The sequence below is a fragment of the Urocitellus parryii genome, chromosome 6 (genome assembly GCF_045843805.1).
Source record: "Urocitellus parryii isolate mUroPar1 chromosome 6, mUroPar1.hap1, whole genome shotgun sequence".
NCBI lineage: Eukaryota > Metazoa > Chordata > Mammalia > Rodentia > Sciuridae > Urocitellus > Urocitellus parryii.
In genome coordinates, this window is record NC_135536.1 from 194,138,187 (window position 1) to 194,157,002 (window position 18,816).

The 18,816-nt window shown below is 53.5% G+C and overlaps 1 protein-coding gene across 8 annotated transcripts in view; it reads left to right on the top strand.

Moving 5' to 3' along the window:
• The window catches only part of Zmynd8 (zinc finger MYND-type containing 8), a 97,447-nt gene that overhangs the window by 49,114 nt on the left and 29,517 nt on the right, over window positions 1-18,816 (top strand). For all 8 annotated transcript variants that reach the window (XM_077799386.1, XM_077799389.1, XM_077799391.1 and 5 more), the window contains 3 exons: window positions 266-381; window positions 5,095-5,576; window positions 15,136-15,276. In XM_077799386.1, the coding sequence (XP_077655512.1) occupies window positions 266-381; window positions 5,095-5,576; window positions 15,136-15,276 (739 nt within the window). The remainder of the gene's footprint in view (window positions 1-265; window positions 382-5,094; window positions 5,577-15,135; window positions 15,277-18,816) is intronic.

Here is an 18,816-nt window from a genome sequence, read left to right on the forward strand (position 1 = left end):
ACACCTGGGGGGAGAGTGGCTGCAGGGCTCTGTGTGGTGCAGGAAGGTGAGTGTCCAGGTGACAGCGGAGCCAGGACTCCAGCCTGGTTTTGTTGTCCTCAGATTCTGTCCCCTCCCCTTTGGAGCCCTCCCCAGCTCTGTCCCTCTCTAGGGAGCCCCACGGGGCCCCTGTGGCGGCCTTCTCCCCGCCGTCTCGCCCTCCCCAGCCGGGAAGTGTGTCTCACTGCCAAATGTGTGCCAACTCTGGGTTCTGTTTTTCTTCTAGAGCAATCCACATCCTTTGGTCTGGGCAAAACTGAAGGGGTTTCCATTTTGGCCTGCAAAAGCCCTGAGGGATAAGGACGGGCAGGTCGATGCCCGTTTCTTTGGACAACACGACAGGTGGGCGTTAAAAACAGGCTTTGAACATGTAGCTTCACCTGAACCTTTGACACTGTCATTGGATAAGAAAAGAGGTGGAGGGTATGGCTATTATTTTTATTATTATTACCATTTTTTAAAAGCTGATTTTTCCTCTTGTTGTTGGCTGGTATGGCTGTGATTTGTTTACTGTCGTGATTCCGACCCTTGATCTCGTAGTGGGAAATGTTTTCCTGTGCTGTGTTAAGCCTGATAATGTGTGGGCTTCAGTTTTTTTTTTTTTTTCCAGGTAACGTTAGAAAATAATCTTACTTCAGTGGTTTTGTTGATCTAACTGGCATCGGAGTGAATTCCCGGGCTATTTTAAGTGCTGCCGTCCTTTTTTATTTTTTTATTTTTCCATCATAAATTAAATCTCTGTGCAAATTGCTTTTCAAAATAATGCTTTCAGGGATCAGATGTATTTTCCCAGATTGCCGGTAAATGAATCTCTTATCATCCTGCTGGGTAGTTCCCTCCTGTTCCCTTTTCTCTGTAGCTAACCAGGGAAATTACCAGGGGCTGCTGTTTTGACAGGTGTGAGCCTCCCCTCCCAGCATCTCTGCCCTCCCCATTTCCGCCACACGCCGGGAAGTGCCTTTCAGCTAATAGCAGTTCCCTTCAGGGCAGAGCCCCTGCGCTCAGAACAACAGGTAGACAGGGATGAGCAGGTTTATATTGCAGTCCTCTCCTGGCAAGTTCCGTGAGGGTTAAATGAGGCACATGCCGGACCGCCCCTGCCCCTGCAGTTTGGAGAGTGCATAGGGGAGTCTGTTTAAATACATGCAGCACAAATTATACCCCACACGGAATACACAGAAAATGCAGTTTGTATTCTGAAATTTTGCTTGAGGTCTTGCAGATCAAAGAACAGTGTGAATTCCAAAGTAACCCACTTCCTTATTAGGAATCCCGACAGTGCTTTGTCAGGAGACCAGATGGAAATTCCTTGATAGGGCACTGGGTTTGATAGGAGGTTATCATATTTGGATTTTAATGGCTCTTGTTGGAAATCTGCTGGAAATTCTTTTATTAAAAATTTTCATTCAAAGTAGTATACATTTGGAGCCTGCTCAGCCTGGGTGCTAGGTGCTGGGGACGTGGGAGTGAACAGGGAAGATGGGTCACACCCAGGAGTCCCCTGGGCTAGCCATCTCCATCAGGAAGCGGTGGTGGGCCTGGTGCAAAGGTTTGGGCAGAGTGGGCAGCAAGAGCAGAGGCTCAGGCAGGGAAGGGTGGACCTGGTGTGCGATTAGAACAGGGTGCAGGGAGGAGAGGATGGTGGGAGACCGGGTCCCAGGGGTGGGCAGGAGTTGTTGTTCTTATTTGAAGAGCTGGAAGGATCCGTGGCAGCCTGTTGTCCTGATCAGAGCGTGGGAAAGTGGGCGGTCTTGGTGGTTAAGGATTCCTATTCTGTAGGCTGGCACAACATGGGGACGTGCACTGGGATGTAGGTGTCAGGGATAGCAGTGCTTGCCCCACATACCAAGTGCACCAGGAGCTGAGTCCATCATCCAGCTCCCTCTTCTGGGACCATCCTGCAGAGACCTCTGGTCCTCCCCTTGCCAGCCATCCGCTGAGAGTGGCTTAGGTTGCGAGAAGGAAGAGCGTGGGCTTTGCTCCCCGGTGGGCAGAGGCTGTCCCCACAGCTCGCAGGTTCAGTCTTTGGTTCTAGGTGGGAGCCGCTGGGAGCCAGGCCCTTTGTGTGAGGTGGTGAGACTGCCCTCTGAGTGTCTCTAGTACCCTCTACCCTGTTGGTTTGAACTTGGGTGAGGGGGGCCCAGGCAGGGGGTTTGGTGAAGACCGTCCACAGTGCTGCAGTGACAGAAGAACCCTCACATGTCCAGCTGTTCTCCGAGTGTCAGAAATGACCGGCATCCTGAGTCCTGACAGCCACCTTTCTGCCCATGCCTGCTGGGGAGGTTCTCCCCAGGGGAGTCCCTCTTTCCAGGAAGGGTTGCTGCCTCCCCAGAGCCAGGCACAGGGGGCAGGCTCACGGACAGCTGCTCTGGTGGAACCCAGCAGCAGGACCCAGAGTCTAGGCTCGATGGCACAGAGGCCAATGCACTGTCCCTTCTCAGAGAGTTCAGAGGTGCACCAGAGGCCAACCTACTGTCCCTTGCTCGGGGAGCTCACGTTGGGGTGGAGGAGCCAAAACATAAGCCTGAACCCGCCCAAGTGAAGTAGGTCGGTGGAGGAGAGCTCAGCGCGCAGCTCCTGTCAGCTTAGTGAGTGCTGGTGTGGGCCTGGGGGCTCTGCCCGACTCCAGGCGTGTTCCTCGAGCCCCATCTGTCTTCTAGAAGACTTTTGCTTGTGTTTTTTTTTTTTTTTTTTTTTTTTTTTAAGTTTTATGATAGACCTGCACATGCACAGCCAAGTTAAAAATTTAGGAACTGGGTTGGGAGTGGTGACGCTGGCCTGTCATACCAGCTACTTGGCTAAAGCTGGAGACTGTCTTGAACCTAAGAGTTCAAGGTCAGCCTGGGTAACATATCAGGATCTGTTAAAAAAAAAAAAAAAAGACTAGATGACAACAACAATGAAAAAAGAACTATTTTATTAAATACTTGCAGATTTTTTTTTCCTGTTTTTTTGGGAGTTACTGGGGATTGAATTTAGGGGCACTTGACACTGAGCCACATCCCTACTCCTATTTCGTATTTTATTAGCGACAGGGCCTTTCTGGGTTGCTTAGCACCTCTCTAAATTGCTGAGGCTGGCTTTGAACTTGTGATCCTCCTGCCTCAGCCTCCCGAGCCCAGCTGGGGTTACAGGTGTGCGCCTGGCTCAGAATTTCTTTTTAAGCTAACATTAATTGAGTACTGCTTGTGCAATAGGCACTATTTTAAGTTGCTTTTTTTGGGGGGGGGTTATATTTTTGTTTTTTGTTTTTGTAAGTTGCTTTTATCTGTTCTACTGATAAGAACACGGGGCCCAGCAGTGCTTTGCCCGGGGTGACTCAGCTAGCAGGTAGCCAGAATGGCTAGAACCATGAGAATGTAACTCTAGCCCTTGGGCTCTGTAGGGTGCTGCTCGGGACCTCTCATGACATGTCCTCTCCCAGAGACTTCATATAGTAAAGCAGATCTAATTTCCCTTTAAATATTTTCTACGCTAGTTGAGGGAAAGAAGCACTTTCCCAAGGCCCCTTTGAAGGCACCTAGGAACTTGGGAGGAGACAGTTATGTACTTGAAGCACACAAAAGCCTGGGCAGAAACAGGGTCACAAGATGTGGCTGCAGGCTCAGGAGTCCCTGGTGGTGCCTGGCCCTTGGCTCAGGTCCACTGTGTCCGCTCCACTGGGGAGGCCTTGGGGACCTCACCTCCTATCGGATCCGCCCTGTCCAGCCCGCGCGCCACTGGAGAGAGGCCTTTGTCTCCTCCTAGCCTCCCCGATCCTGAGGGAGGTAAGGCTTCAGACCTCAGCAGGAGGTGGCTGTCAGGATGCTGGTCATTTCTGACACTCAGAACAGCTGGACATTTTAGGGTTTTTCACTTTTGGTTTCTGTCACGAGCCACTATTGTCAGAAGCCAAGAGTGGCAATAAGGCACCTGTGTGCTCCATCCCACCCCCACTGATGGCCTTACTTCCTCTTGAAGCACAGGACTTCAGGGTGGACTGTGGGCCAGGGGGAGAGGTACTGCTAGAAGCCCACAGTTTTGCTTCTTTTCAAAGCATGAGAAGGCGGGGCCTCTTGGTCCAGGTCCTGCTCCCGCTGCTCTGCACGGCAGGGAGTAGGTGTCCGGCAGATGGTAGGTGTCCGCTTCTCCCGGGAGCAGGCGCAGGCATCTGTTCCCGGCACCCACTTGGCTTCTCCTTGGTTTATACCTGGATTGAGCTCCTGTCTGTGAAACCCAGAGGGATCCCTAGAAGACCTTATTCCCACCACTTAGCAGTTTCAACCTCTTGAGCTGGGTCATCAAAAGTGCCGCAGGCTGTGTTCTGATGTCCCCGTGTGCCATCACCCACAGTGTCTGTCCAGGTGTGCCGGCCCCTCCTGCAGCCACGCGGCTCCCTGGCTCTGTGAAGCAGCCACAGTTGTTTTCTTTTCTCCCCCTTGCTGTCAGGGGTCTGTGCAGTGTGCTGGGCTGTGGGGCATGGATGCTGGGAAGATGGGACTGGAGGTGGCCGACCTGAAGGCTTGGAGGGCTGCTTTGCAGTGATTTTCCCTTGTGAACATCTCACATGCACAAACATGAACCTTCTTCTAGGAATGGGTTTCCCAAGTCCTAGTCCCTTTTAGAATAGCAATAAGGAAGCTGTTTGTGTCCGTGTGCAGTTGAGGGAGATCTGGGGAATAAATACCCTTTTTGGTGGTACATTGGAGGAATGCAGTAATTTTTGTTTTTTTTTAATTCTCTACCAGCTAAAAACCAGAGGGGATTTATTTTGTGTGTGTGTGTGTGTGTGTGTGTGTTTAATGGATTAAAGTGACTAAGACTGTCGAGCCTTTTACTATCTTTGCTGAGTTTTGCTGTTCTGTGTTCTGTCCTTGTGGCAGAACATGCCTGTTAAGTGGATCGTTAATTAAACATTGAAACCAAGTCATTTATTTAAAAAGAGAATAAGTATTTAAGAATCTTGGCAAACATGCTAGGCTAATTTGGTTTGTATTCAGGACAGAAAAAAGAAAAAAAAAAGTCTTGCAAATCACTAAATTTGACTTGAACTTTCTTTCTCTTTTGCCCTCCCAGGGCCTGGGTTCCAATAAATAATTGCTACCTCATGTCTAAAGAAATTCCCTTTTCTGTGAAAAAGACCAAAAGCATCTTCAACAGCGCCATGCAGGAGATGGAGGTCTACGTGGAGAACATCCGCAGGAAGTTCGGGGTCTTCAATTACTCTCCCTTCAGGACGCCCTACACGCCCAACAGCCAGTACCAGATGCTGCTGGATCCCGCCAACCCCGGCGCGGGCACGGCCAAGACGGACAAGCAGGAAAAGGTCAAGCTCAACTTCGACATGACGGCCTCGCCCAAGATCCTCATGAGCAAGCCCCTGCTGGGCGCGGGCGCGGGCCGCCGCATCTCGCTGTCGGACATGCCGCGCTCGCCCATGAGCACCAACTCCTCGGTGCACACGGGCTCCGACGTGGAGCAGGACGCCGACAAGAAGGCCACCTCCAGCCACTTCAGCGCCAGCGAGGAGTCCATGGACTTCCTGGACAAGAGCACCGGTCAGCCCCGGGCGGGGGACGGGCGGGACAGGGGACCCGAGGCCACGTGGGCCAGGGAAAGGGCTCCCTTGGGGGAGGGGCTGGCCGCGAAATAAAGGCCTTGAAATAAAGGCAGAACCGAGGCCCAGATCAGAGGCGGGGCTGGACGAGACCAGAGGCGGGGCTGGACGAGACCAGAGGCGGGGCTGGACGAGACCAGAGGCGGGGCTGGACGGCTCCTAGCGGCCGGTCACGGGATTGGTGGGAACACGGTTTCCAGTGGGCGGAGCCTCGGGGCCCTGCTGCTTCACCAGAATGGGGTGGGGTGGGGGTCAGCCGGGTTTGGCACTAGCTGGTCAGGGTCACACCCCTGCGGTGCTGTGCTGGAACTGGAGCCTAGAAAGGAGCTGGGGAGGGCGTGCTGGGGAGGGCGTGCTGGGGAGGGCGCGCTGGGGAGGGCGCGCTGGGGACCAGGCTTCTCCCACCAGCCGGTCCCCACTGGGAGTCCAGATACCAGGCTTCCCGCCTAATGGCCCAATGTGGTTGCTGTAGTTCACGCTCCATTCACCGATGGCTCCCTGCCCCCTTGGGCGCCAGCGCCCGAACCCCGCAGCCTCCGCGGGAACTGCAGGGTTTTGCTTCCCTGCCTGCAGATTTTCAATGAGTGATTAGATGGGATCCTTGCTCTGGGGGACCTACAGATGAGATTAGTGTTTCCAAAAGGCTCACTAGAGTTCATTCCTACACCTGGGTGGAGGTGGCCAGAAATCCTTTTAGAGTTCACTTCTAATGTCACTGCCTTTTGGACTGATCACGGCAAACTCCCCATAACTGTTCTTCTCTAAGGATTTTATTTTAATAAATTGACTTCTCAGTACATTCACATTCAGTGCTCAAATATCACAGAAACACCTACGGTAAAAAGTCCTTGTGGGGCTGGGGTCATGGCTTGGGGTAGAACGCTTGCTTGCCTGCCTAGCACATGAGAGATGTTTGGTTTGATCCTCAGCACCATATTCAAAAAATAAAGTTGATATGAAAATGCCATTTCAGGTCTCCCTGGAGTTGTCCTGCTCCTTCAGGGTCCCTGTCTCACAGTTGCATTGCTTGTTAGGGACGTGTGTGGAGCACTGGGGCAGGGTGCTTGTGGTCTGTGCCTCGGTTTCCCCTCTGTAACGTGAGGATCTTAATGGTGTGCCTGGGAGGTTCTTGTAAGTAAGAGGAGTTGGGGTGCACTTAGGACAGTGCCCCAGACAGCCCACGCTGCGCAAGTGCTGGCTGCTGCTTCTCCTGGTGCTGCTGTCCACGTGGGTCAGGGAACTGATGCCAGCAGGGATGGCCACTGGCTGAGAGGGAGAAAGGTAATGGTGACTTGAAAGAATTCTTTCTTCCCCAGAAGAATTCGGTCATGTGTTAAGTATTCTGTGAACCTCATTGCCTTCTTGAATTGTGATATTCTCGTTTTTTGTTGCTGTGCCTTTGAGATATCGGCACAGAGAACCTTCTGACCCCAGCATGATGGTCCCTGGTTAACTGGCTGTTGAGAATGGTGGAGACGGGGACACCCAGGGCATGTGCCTCATCTCAGGGACTTCACCTGGGGCCACCATGCAAGAATGTGGCCTTGGGGCTTTCAGATCTTGGTATTCTTCCAGAGGAATGGAAAATGTGGATTTTTAAGTAAAATCTCCACTGATTAAATGTCAGGCTGAGACGTCTTGGGGTGTTTTCTGGGGTAGCACATGTGCAGTTGGAACAGCAGCTTTAGACTTGGAGCTGAAGTGCTCACCTTTAGTCGACGTCCCGCCTTCCCACTTGCACCATAAAACGATTTTCACTTCAGATTTTTTTTTTTAATCATAATAAGCAATAGGAGACTAGAGCCCAGCAATAGAACTTACTAGCATATGACGACTGTGGAGCCATTAAAGATAAGAGAGTCCTGAAGGATCAGCCATCGCTCTTCAGGAGACTGCTAATGACCCTAAAGGTAAAATAATGATGGGGACTTGGTGGCTGTGCACTCAGAGGTGCACACCGATTCTGCTGTGTTGTCCCTGGATGGCTGCAGGGAGGCAGAGCATTGGTGCTGGGTGGCTGCAGGGTCTTTGTTGTAACAGACTACAGCTCTACCGTGTACCCTGGGGTCCCCCATACTCACAGGACAGCTGTAGAATGTTGTCCCTGGAGCCCATAGCTTGTGTGGACAGCGTCAGAAGGTCTTTCCTTTTGTCCCCTGGTTTCTGACCCAAGGTCCTTAAAATCTTACTTTAATCCCATGCATGGTTCTGTGATGGTCTGGATTCCCCGGACCCCTCGGCCTGTTGGTTTTCGTAGAGAGCTTGAGAAGGTGGGATTTCAGTTTGGGTGGCTACGCTGCGAGTCCCCGTCACTTTCTGTGGAGCTTTGTTCCATTGTTGGATGTTGGGTCTGCAACTCAGCTTTGGCTTCTGCTAAGCGAAATGTGGTGTAAGCCCCTGTTTTTAAATGGCTTCTTGTTTTTTTTTTTCCCTTAATGCCATGAGGTTCACTGATGTTAACACATAAGTTGCTACAGTAAAATAAAAAATGCTGGTGTGTAAACTGCCACTGGTTCTCCTGGGCCACAGGTCAAGAGAATACAGTCTGTACCATTAGAACACACCTAATGTGTTTAATTTAGCCTCTCTCTTCCTTCTGGAGCGGCAAAGGAGAGGGATAAATGGCCGTAGACTTTGTGACAGAATTCCTCATCATTTGGGTTTTTAGGTGAGAAGCCAGTAGATTCCCTTTAAACTTCAGTTTCTTTCCTAAATTATAACTCTCTTGCTCAATATGTGCTCGGGAGTTGGCTAATCCTGAGCCCAATAGTGTAGGACAGGGATGACACTTAGAATGTTGTTGTTGTTTTTTTTGCAGGGCCTTACGCAGGCCAGGCAGGGGTTGCACCTCAGAGCAATCCTTGGTCTTGCAATCCTCCTGCCTCAGCCTCCAGGGTAGCTGGGATTATAGGCATGCTCCACCCCCGCCAGCCAGAGTCATTTTTATCTTACAAATAGCCCCTGTTTCTATAAGGGGCCAGTAGTAGATATTTCAGGTCTTAAAGATGTATTTTGCAGCTGTAGACGTGAGGTGGGTGAGCTCTAATAAAACTTTGTCGGTGGACACTGGAATTTGAATTTCGTGTGACTTGCATGCTTTATATGAACTTTTAATTCCTTCTTCCCTCCCAGCCACCTAAACATGTCAAATCCTCGTAGTTTGCAGGCCACATGGAACAGGTGGCATGTCAGCTTCCGCCCGTGGCCCAACTTTGACAACCACTTCTACTGACTGAGCGCGTTAGGGGCAACTCTGGGCCAGAGTCCTGGTTTCACGGGGGCCATCCAGGGCCCTGCAGAGCGCAGGGAGGCACAGAGCCTGCTTCCTCCCACGGCAGCCTGCTGCCCTCTGCTGTCCCAGTCACAGGAGCTATTAATGGCCCCCACGCGACACAATGGAGACAAAGCTGTGGCTTATCCAGAATCTTGCTTTAAAGAGAAGACCCGTCATGTCATAGGATAGGAAAACCATATAAGTAGTTTATGACAGTGACAGAATACGCAAGTCGCAGCACAAAGCCACAAATTGGAATAAGTTACTCTGTAAAATTTCTAAGAGACTTTGGAAATCTCCCTTTTGTTTGGAGGATTAGAGGCGCAGACATGGGCCCTCCTTCTCGCGGCTGGATTTGCTCTCTGAGAAGCTCTTTGGTCAGCGGGAAGCCGTTGGCTCACGGGTTCCTGGAGCCCCGCAGGTTGATGGCCAAAGTGGTTCTCATTCTCAGTGGTTTTTCTGGTTTCTCATTTCTGTAGGCCTCCTGGCCAGAATTGATGCCTTCACCAATATCGGCTTTCGGGATTCCCGTGCAAGACATTAAAGTGAATTAGGGGAGCACCCTGGGGCCTGCTCTCGCCCCTCTCGGGGCTAATGGTCCTTCGGTGTCGGAGCTCCACTGTGGGGTACCAGTCAGGGAGCAGGGAACGCAGCTCTATGTTCTCATCTCATGGTGACATCAATACTTCTTTGTTGTAAGATAATTGTTAATTACAAGAACTAAAGTCACTAATGATCCCACCCCCCATAGTCAGCCCTCTGATGTTATTTTAGGGCCTTTTGGGGGGTAGGTTTATAGGTCACACTATTCAACTGAAAACTTGAACTATTCCCCCAAGGACCGGGCTGCTGTGGAGATGCATAGGTCAGACGTGGTGGAGACTGTGGTGAGGAAAGCCGCAAGACACAGCTGTCCCGACCTTCGCACACGTCTGCCTGTGTGCACATTTGGTCACACTGCCACACATGCTCATTCTTCTGATAAGGGGATACACTGCTAATGTCTGTGGATTTTTTTTTTGTATGTTTTGTTTTGTTTTATTGTAAAGGAGATGCTTATAGCTCACTAATGGGTCTTGATTGACCTGTAGCTCTCAAAATGTGGAGCGAGCTACTGGGGCCTTGTCTTGCAGCTGGTTCTGGCTAAGGGAGCTAAGCAGGCTTCGTATTGCCAGATTGGTGATATTTCAAGAGCATCCGTAAATGGTTTTTCAATTGCAGTCTACCCCGATTTTTACCCACCGTTTCAAATTTTCTAAAACTTTCTCTCTCCTGAATCGAACGTATTTATGAACTGCTTTAGTTCGTAGATCCCCTGGTTTCCATGTCTGGTGTAAACGGTGTAGGATTCTTGTTGTAATTTTGAGCCTCACTTTCTTTCATTATTGAGATGGGGTCTTGCTGTGTTGACCAGGCTGGCCGTGAACTTCTGAATACATGGGATCTTCCTGCCTCAGCCTCCCAAGTAGCCGTGACACAGGTACATGCTACTGCACCTGGCATCTTAACCCTCCAGGTGTGTTTCTGTGTTAGTAAATAACCCTTAAAAACAGCATTTGCCCAACACCTCTTAGCCCACCCTAGACTGTCCGGTGTCAGTCTGCCGCTCGGCTCACCTGTCCTGAGGCACCTGAGTCTGTGCAAGGTGCAGCGCCTTGAACATACGAGTCGTTTTCAAGTTTTGTGAGTTCTGCACATTTAGCATGAATCATTAAGTCCTCCACCCACACCCGCCTGCCCCAGAGCCGGGTGTGTGGGAGAGAACGAGGGGCACATTTTTCTAATTTAATTCTAAGGCTCCTATGTTTCATGGAGTCAGAATAGCACTTAGCTCAGGCCAGGGTTCTGTAAATGGAGATAATAGATGATGTGTTTTAGCCCACACTCGTGAATTGTACATCAAAGTGTAAAATCTGATTAAATTATTTGTGACTTCAAAGGCAGTTAGTTCTTCCTTTGGGCAAGATTTATGGCTTTCTAAAACGATTGGCGTCTGTTTCAAAGTTTAATTGAAATGAACATTTCCAAATGTCTATGATGATTTAACGCAGTGTTTCTCAACCCCGGCTCTCTTGACATTTGGGCTGGACAGGTCTGTTGTGGGGCCTCTCCTGTGCACTGCAGAATGTCCAGCAGTGTCCCTGGTCTCTTCCCCTGAGATGCCAGGAGCACCCAAGTCACAGGACTGCAACAGGCAAAAGTGCTTGCGCACATTTATTGCCAGATGTCCCTGGGGGCAAAGTGACCCCTCCAGTCCCTGTGAAGAACCTTGGATTTAATAGATGTCCTATGTCAGTCTTTTGGACCTTAGCATTGGTGATATGATTGTTTGAAGTTCTTCAATATTTTAATTTTAACGTTTAATTTTGTGTCTTTTTCCTGAGTACACAATATTCCGCATACTTTGGAAGAGACCCAAGTGCTTCCTTCAACTTCCTTCAACTTGACATCTTCCTGTGTCATCCTGTCAATATGCTGTGTCCTCCCCTTCCCGCCCCTGTCCTCCCCTCCCCTCCCCTCTCCTCCCCTCTCCTCCCCTCCCCTCCCCTCTCCTCTCCTCCCCTCCCCTCCCCTCCCCTGGAACCCAGGGCCTTGTGCATGCCCGACAAGTGCCCTCAGTCGTGGCTGTATCCCTGGCCCTATATCTTTGTGTCACTGGTCACCAGCCTTATTTGTAGTGGGGCACCATATGAAGATGGACTCCACTGATGTTTCTGTATGAAAACGTCGTATTTGGACGTCTTCATCGTGTCTTTGTTGCTTGTCATGACCACCGTAAGGAGAGGAGAAGCGGAGTCCCCGTTCTTGGGTGAACGTAGTAGGTGCGCAGGACGGTTGGGCTGTGACCTGGGGGTCCGGTCGCCTGGAGGAACTGCTCTCTGACATCCTCACAGCCACAGGGAGCCATAAACCCATGTCACCTTCCGTGGGCCAGCAAGGGAGAGCTCTGAGGTGACCAGCGGCCAGTGTGTGGGCAGGTGTGAAGGCTGGAGGTGGGAACTGGCTGCCCCTCCCAGGTGTGGCTGGAGCCCCCTGGGGTCAAGGACTGGACGTAACTGATGCAGTGTTTTTGGTGCCACTGTGTCGCTCGCGGGCTTCCTGAGGTCGGGTGTGGAATTCTGCTCTCCTGCTGTCGTGGGGGCTGGCGGGGAGGCTCAGGGGTAGAGCACAAAGTCCTGGATCCCCTCCCGGCACCAAGAAAGAAAGGTCCAGTTCTGGAGCGTTTTGGGTTTTCAGGTCAGGGCCTCGTGTTGGATGTGTGTTTCGTACTGCGTGTGCCCTGTGCCTGACACAGAAGGGGAGCCGGACACCCCCGGCCTCCAGGACCCTGTGCGGCATGTGTGCAGACAGGACAGCAGGAGTGGAGGTCACGGAGAGGCGGGGTGAAGCGGGGTGCACAGACCCCGGTGAAGAGTCAGGTCGTCGGAGGCCCGAGGGCACTCAAGGAATTGCATGGGTGGAGGGTTGATTCAGTGGCACTGAATTAACGGGATGGTCATGGCATTAACTGCGAGGAGCAGGACAGGTCAGGTACAGGACACTGCACGGGCTGGGGAGGTGGGACAGGTGCATTTGGAGGTGGCATGGGAGGTCTCTTGCTTAAGGAGACACAGTTCTGCCCAGATGGGATCTGTGGGTTGCTAGGTGACCCCAAAGCTGCGTTCCTTCCCGAGTCTGCGAAGCTTCGCAGTCCTAGACCCCCGGGGCGGGGTGGGCCCTCTCCTGTCCAGACCAGTGGAGACCACCTCATTCTTGCCACAGCCATGTGGTGTGGCCGTTTCTTCAATCCTAATATTTCAAGGTTATCAAAGGAAGCATCCGTCGAGTTAAAGGCTTCCAATTATTATTTTCAGTACACATGCACGTATATAACAGTTAAAGAAAAGCGGCTTCACCCTGTGGGTTGCTAAAACCCCCAGCGGGATCTCAGGGGGGACTGTCCTGCTAGAGCCCCTGTTGGCTGCACTCGCCTGCTCTTCACTTGAACTTGACCCCGTAAGCAGGGGACTCTCCGAGTTGGGTTCTGTGTGCTCGGTGGCTCTGCCGTCCCTCAGGATGAGGTCTCCTTGTCAGTTCCCGAGAAGTTCCTGACTCATAGTTGATAGGAATGAGAGAAGCTCTGGTCCTCCATCTGCACAGGGAATTCGTTATCCGGATCTTTTTAGCTACCACAGATCTGCAAGGAGGTACGACCTACACAAATAATTATTTAAAAGTCCATAGTAAAGATCTTACTGGTCATGTTTCCTTAAAATGCCTTTTGTGTTCATCTTGTTTCTTTGTGTCCCGGGGTAATGATGGTGATAGTGGCAGCCACGCCCCCAGTTGAAGGACTGTTCTGTGCCACGGCTGGGCCAGTCTGCCAGTCCTCACTGTAGAATGGACCTAATTGAACATTTTTAAAACCTAATTCTCAGGATGATTCCTCCCGTTAATTGAGCGCTTGCTAAGCACGAGTGGATGGGCCCATCTAGCCCTCACCCTGCCCCCGCTTCTCGGGAGACGAGGCTTTCCATGTGGCATTGGGGGCCAGGTAGTTCTTGGCTGTGGGGTGTCACAGGACATTTAGCGGTGTCCTGGGTCTCTCCCTACTAGATGCCAGCAGCAGCCCTGCTCCCCTGGTGCTGGCCACCAAAATTGCCCCTGCACATTGCCAGTCCTGTCCTGGGGGGGTGATGGGGGTAGGGGGTGCCTTTGCTTCTGGCTGAGAGTCACGGGTTCCATGATGAAACCGAAGCCTTCGAGGTCAGTGAGGACATAGAGAACAAGTGCCCAAAGCAAGCAAGGGTCAAGCACTTGGTAGGTTCCAGGTGAGGCTCAGGCGACGGGCAGTTGCTGGACACACTCCCCACAGTGGCCCCAGGAGGTGTAGCTCTCCTCCTCCCCTCGGATCAAGCTCTGAGCGTCCCCCTCTGCTGCTGCCAGGTTGGGGGCTGCGGGACCGCCTGCCCGAGGCCACACAGCAGGTCAGCAACTGGGCTGGGATTGGAACCGCAGTGTCTGCCTCCCGACCCCTGCTTACTCCAGGCCCCCCCAGTCTTTCCCACCAAATGACATGAAGAGAAAGCCGACAGGTGCCGGGCCGAGCTTGGCTGATGGACACTGAGCCTCGGAGCTGTGTGCAGAGTGAGCCCGTGGGGTCCCTTTTCTGCACCTCTGTGTTGGGAAAGCGAGGGGGCGGAGGCCCGCCCCTGCCCCAGTGGACCCACGCTCTTGAAGTCCCTGGGGAGTCACTTTCCTGCTCCCTTTGCCATCGGTGGCTGTCTGTCAAGACCAGGTGGCCTCAGAGTCGAGGTTTCTTGCCTGTCTGAGGAGGACTGACCATTTGTCGTGGGTCACGACTGTAGACCCAGCTGGTCTAGAGGGGCCCAGCAGGCCCGACGGTACAGTCCCAATGCAGTGGCCAGGGCCAGCTGGCAGGGTCTGGGGGGGCCCTGCTTGGCTCCTGGTTTTATTAAACTAAGCATTTGGTTTCTTCCTCCTCCTCTCCCCCAGCGAAGGGAGGCGCAGGGCCAGCAGGTGGGTGGTAGGTGGTTTGAGGTTCAGAGCCGCGGGCAGGACCACCTTCGTCCCCCTGTGGAAGTTCCAAACACAGAAGGAGGGGCGAGTCACCCACGGCTCCCTCCCTCCGTCTGGTCCTGAGCCGGGCTGTCTGCAGCCTGGGAACCTCTGGACCAGTGGCTGCAGATCTCCCCGGGGCTGCCTTGCTCCCCGGCAGGTGTGGGCTGTGGGAGCGGCCCCTGTCCCCCCGCCCCCTGCCTGTGGAGGCCATGCCGCCTGTGGAGGCCATGCCGCCTGTGGAGGCCATGCCGTTTTCCAGCCTGGCTCCTGATCTCCACATCGGGACCTCGTGGGGGCTGCCGCAGTTCACTGATGTTTATTTTGAGATTTGCACCCGTGGATGGGCCAAACCAATTTTGTGGGCAGCTTAGCCGATTTGTCTTAGAGCTTTGTGTTTCATAGAGGACTGGGGAGGCCGCCTTCCTGGTGGCTTTAATGGTTTAGCGTCGGGTGACGCTGGAAATCAGGCACCAGCCAGCCCCGCCCTCTCCTTCCACACGCCCCTTGTCTGGCCAGAATGGCCCACCTGTCCCCCCCGCCCCACCTGTCCCCCCCGCCCCACCTGTCCCCCCCCCCGCCCCACCTGTCCCCCCCCCCCACCTGTGCCTGCGGGCACTCCTGTCGGTCTGTGAGTCCCTCTTCTAACAGTGCCATCCCTTTTCAGCCTCGCCACCCTCCATGAAGACGGGACAGGCAGGGAGTCTGTCCGGCAGCCCGAAGCCTTTCTCCCCGCAAGCGTCTGCGCCCATCATGACGAAAACGGACAAGACGTCCACCACCGGAAGCATCCTGAACCTTAACCTGGGTCAGTTGGCGCCTCTGGCAGAGTCTTTCTGTGACAACTGTGACTTGGCAATTGTAATGTCCTTTTCTATGTGTGGTTCTTGAACCTTTGAAGTCTTTTCTCTGTGCAGATAATTAAAAAGGTGCAGTGGGTGAAGGTGAGGTGAGTCATGCCCCCAGCCCTCCTTAACTTTGTTTTGTTTTTGGCATGGCCTCACCGAGTTACTGAGGCTGGCCTTGAACTTGCAGTCCTCGGGCCTCAGCCTCCTGAGTCACTGGAATAACAGGCATGCGACACCACACCCATTTGCCGCTGTTCTTGTCTTGAAGGGCCTCAGGGCAGTGTTCAGAAGCTTGTTTCTCCTGGAGCCTATGAGCCAGATCACTGATGAGTGAATACATACATGTGGCCGAAAGAGGTTCCATGAACCAGTGTTAACTTTCCTGCGCCCAGTGCACTCTGATACACTGTTCCCTTTAACTTTCTGATATCGATTTTCATCCCTTGAATCGTTATTTTTTAATCCATCGGGTTTTAGTTGGTTATTTAAAAAATACCGTGTTAGGAGAAAAAAAAACCTACGAGGCCAAAGTTTTACACGTTTGCACTAGTAATGCCAAACTGCCAAGTACGAGGTCATTTTGAGCCATTCTGTCATGACTCCTGATTTCGTTGAGCCCTAGTATTGGGAGTATCGTAGGCTGGGAGAGGTCGGCCCGTCAGCGAGGGACCCGGCTCTATCAAAGCTTCAGGTCCAGGGAGGGTACTCAAGGTGGACGGGCAAGAGGGTTCACGCCACCTAGGAGGAAGAGCCAGGCGTGCCGATCACCGGAGGAAAGGAGAGGGGAAAGAGGAGGTTCTAGAGGTGGTGGGTGAGGCCCCACTTGCTGTGCTGCAGGAGAGGCCAGGAGGCCGGGGTGGCTGCATCCCGTGGGCAGGGGCAGGAGGGAGTCCATGGAGGGCTTGCAGACCCTGAGGCAGAGGGGCCTGTGCCCACCTGAGGTGTCTGTCAGAGGACAACTCTCTGTTGATCAGTCATTTGTCTGGTCAGTTGTGTCTCCACCCCATGTGGGGCCATGTCTGGGACATTTGCTTGTCCCCAGTGCCGCTGAGTCTCCTGCGGTGCCCAGGACCCTCCTGGCGTGGAACTCCTGGACCACGCGGTCACGGGGCCGACTCCCTGGCCAGCGGCAATGGGCCAAGAGCTCCCCTTGGAGTCTAAGATGCTTGTCGGCCCCCCAGGTGGGGAGGGCAGAGGGCACTTGGCGGCAGGCGCTCTGAGGCCAGCTCTGCGGGAGGGGAGTGCCGGCCATCTAGGCGGACAGGCAGGGCTGGGGGCCTGCAGTGCCGCTGGAGCTGGGAGACGCCAGGTCTGGACAGCACCCTGGGTGCCCAGCAGCCCAGGTGGAGCCCAGCTGTGTGTCCTTGGAGCCTGGGTCTCCTGAGTGCTGGGTTGCCTGTCCCCGAAGGTGGAACAGGGTACTCAGGGTGGAGCTGGGGGTTCGGATTCAGAGTGAACAAAAGGGAACCCACTTGCTGCCTTGGGAACATGGACTGTTTCCTACAGTCCCCAGAACGGTGGCCTCCTTTCCCTCGCCTCCTCCCTCCTGCACACTCGAGCAGCCGGGCTGGGCGAGGCCTGCTCCCTACGTTCCTCCCTGCCAGTCCCGTGCGGCCAGGGGGGTGACCGGCGGGCATCCTGGTGACACTGTGGGTCTCAGTGTGGCTTGATGCATGTGGGAGTGCAGGACCCTTCCTGGGGTGTGTCTGGTGGGTGGGGCGCGGCCGGTTGTGGGCAGTGGTGGTGCTGGCTGCGGCTCCTGCTGCCTCTCTGGAGGCCCCACACAGTGGGCAGTTTTGCCGCCTCCCTAGCAGGGATGAAGGCCTGTGAGCCGGGCGGTGCCTGGGTGGCATCTCAGGTCCCTCATGGGGGAGGATTGCTGGGTCCTGAAGTCCAGCAAGGGCAGCCTGCCTGGGGCTGAGCATGAGCTTCGTGGGCTTAGTCACGTCTGTCCCTGTGACGGCCTTCGGCAGACAGGGGGGATACAGGGCGCCAGAGACAGATGGACGGCAACAGTCTCACAAAACAGAATTCCATTAAAAAAGTCAAAAGCAAAAACAGACAGACAGGGGCTGGGGATGTGGCTCAAGTGGTAGCGCGCTCGCCTGGCATGCATGCGGCCCGGGTTCGATCCTCAGCACCACATACCAACAAAGATGTTGTGTCCGCCGAGAACTAAAAAATAAACATTAAAAAATTCTCTCTCTCTCTCTCTCTCTCTCTCTCTCTCTCTCTCTCTCTCCTCTTTCACTCTCTCTTAAAAAAAAAAAAAAAACAGACAGACAGACAGACAGAACACTGGAAAAGGCAAACTCACAGTGATGGAAGCAGCCCTGGTTAGGGGTGGAGGAGGGTTGGACTGCAGACCAGGAGGGGGCACTTGGGGACAAGGTCTTGCCCCGGGGGGTTTGTCCCTCTGTTCGGACAGACCTGGATTTCCTCCAAAATGAACTTTGCTCTCTGTGGATTAAAGTGACTTTTTAAAATAAACAAGCAGCACAGCCTTTTAGGTAGGTAAGACAGCCCCATTTTGTGGAAGGGCAAGGGGGGCACAGAGAAGCAAAGTCACCTGTGCACAGTCACACAGGATTGGGTGGGGCTAGGCCTGTCTGGAAAGCTGGAGCCTAGAACCCGAGCTGCAGTGCTGTGAGCCAGGGCTGTGCTAGGCTCGAGGGCCTCTCCCTGGAGTCTACTGTGCCTCTTGGGTAGGTCAGCCCAGGGGTCAGGGCTAGGTGAGGGTTCCTCTGGGCAGTGATAATGTGGGGGACAAAGGAGGAAGCTCCTGCCCGTGGCGGCTGTGTTTGGAATTAAAGACCAGGATTCCCCGTATGAGCATGTACCCTCCTAGATTTAAAGTCTTGGCTGTTGGGGCTCGCACAGTGGTGCACACCCGTAATCCCAGTGCCTGGGGAGGCCGAGGCAGGAGGATCCCAAGTTTGAGAGCAGCCTCAGCAACTTAGCAAGGCCCTAAGCATCTTAATGAGACCATGGCTCAAAATTTGTAAAAAGGCTTTGGAGATACAGCTCAGTGGTAGTGTGTCCCCAGGTCCCCTCCCCATTCCCCCCAGTGCCCCAAATTAACATAAAAACTGGCTCATCTGCATTAAAAGCAAATTATAAAACTCTACTTGGAGAGCCAAATACAGCAACCCAAAATACAAAACCCGGCCCCTGGGCTGGCAGCTGGTTTCGAGGCCGGGCTCAGTGAGTCACGGTTCCTGCGCTGGTGAGGGTGGGAGCGGCTCCCGCCCGCCCGCCGGCTGGCTGCCCTCACTTGCTGTCTCGGCCTCTGCTCTCCTCCTTCAGACAGAAGCCGAGTCCCGCTGGCTTGTTTCAGGCCCCCTTCTGTGACTTAATGGCAGCGATAAATCACACCCGAAACCTGAAATCTGCTGAGAACACGGTGCTGGATTCTTGTCTCCTTCTAGAGCCCCTGGTCAGAGGTGAAGGGCCAGCAGGCCAGTGCTCCTGTGCTGGCCACAGTGTGCCCAGGTGCTCTG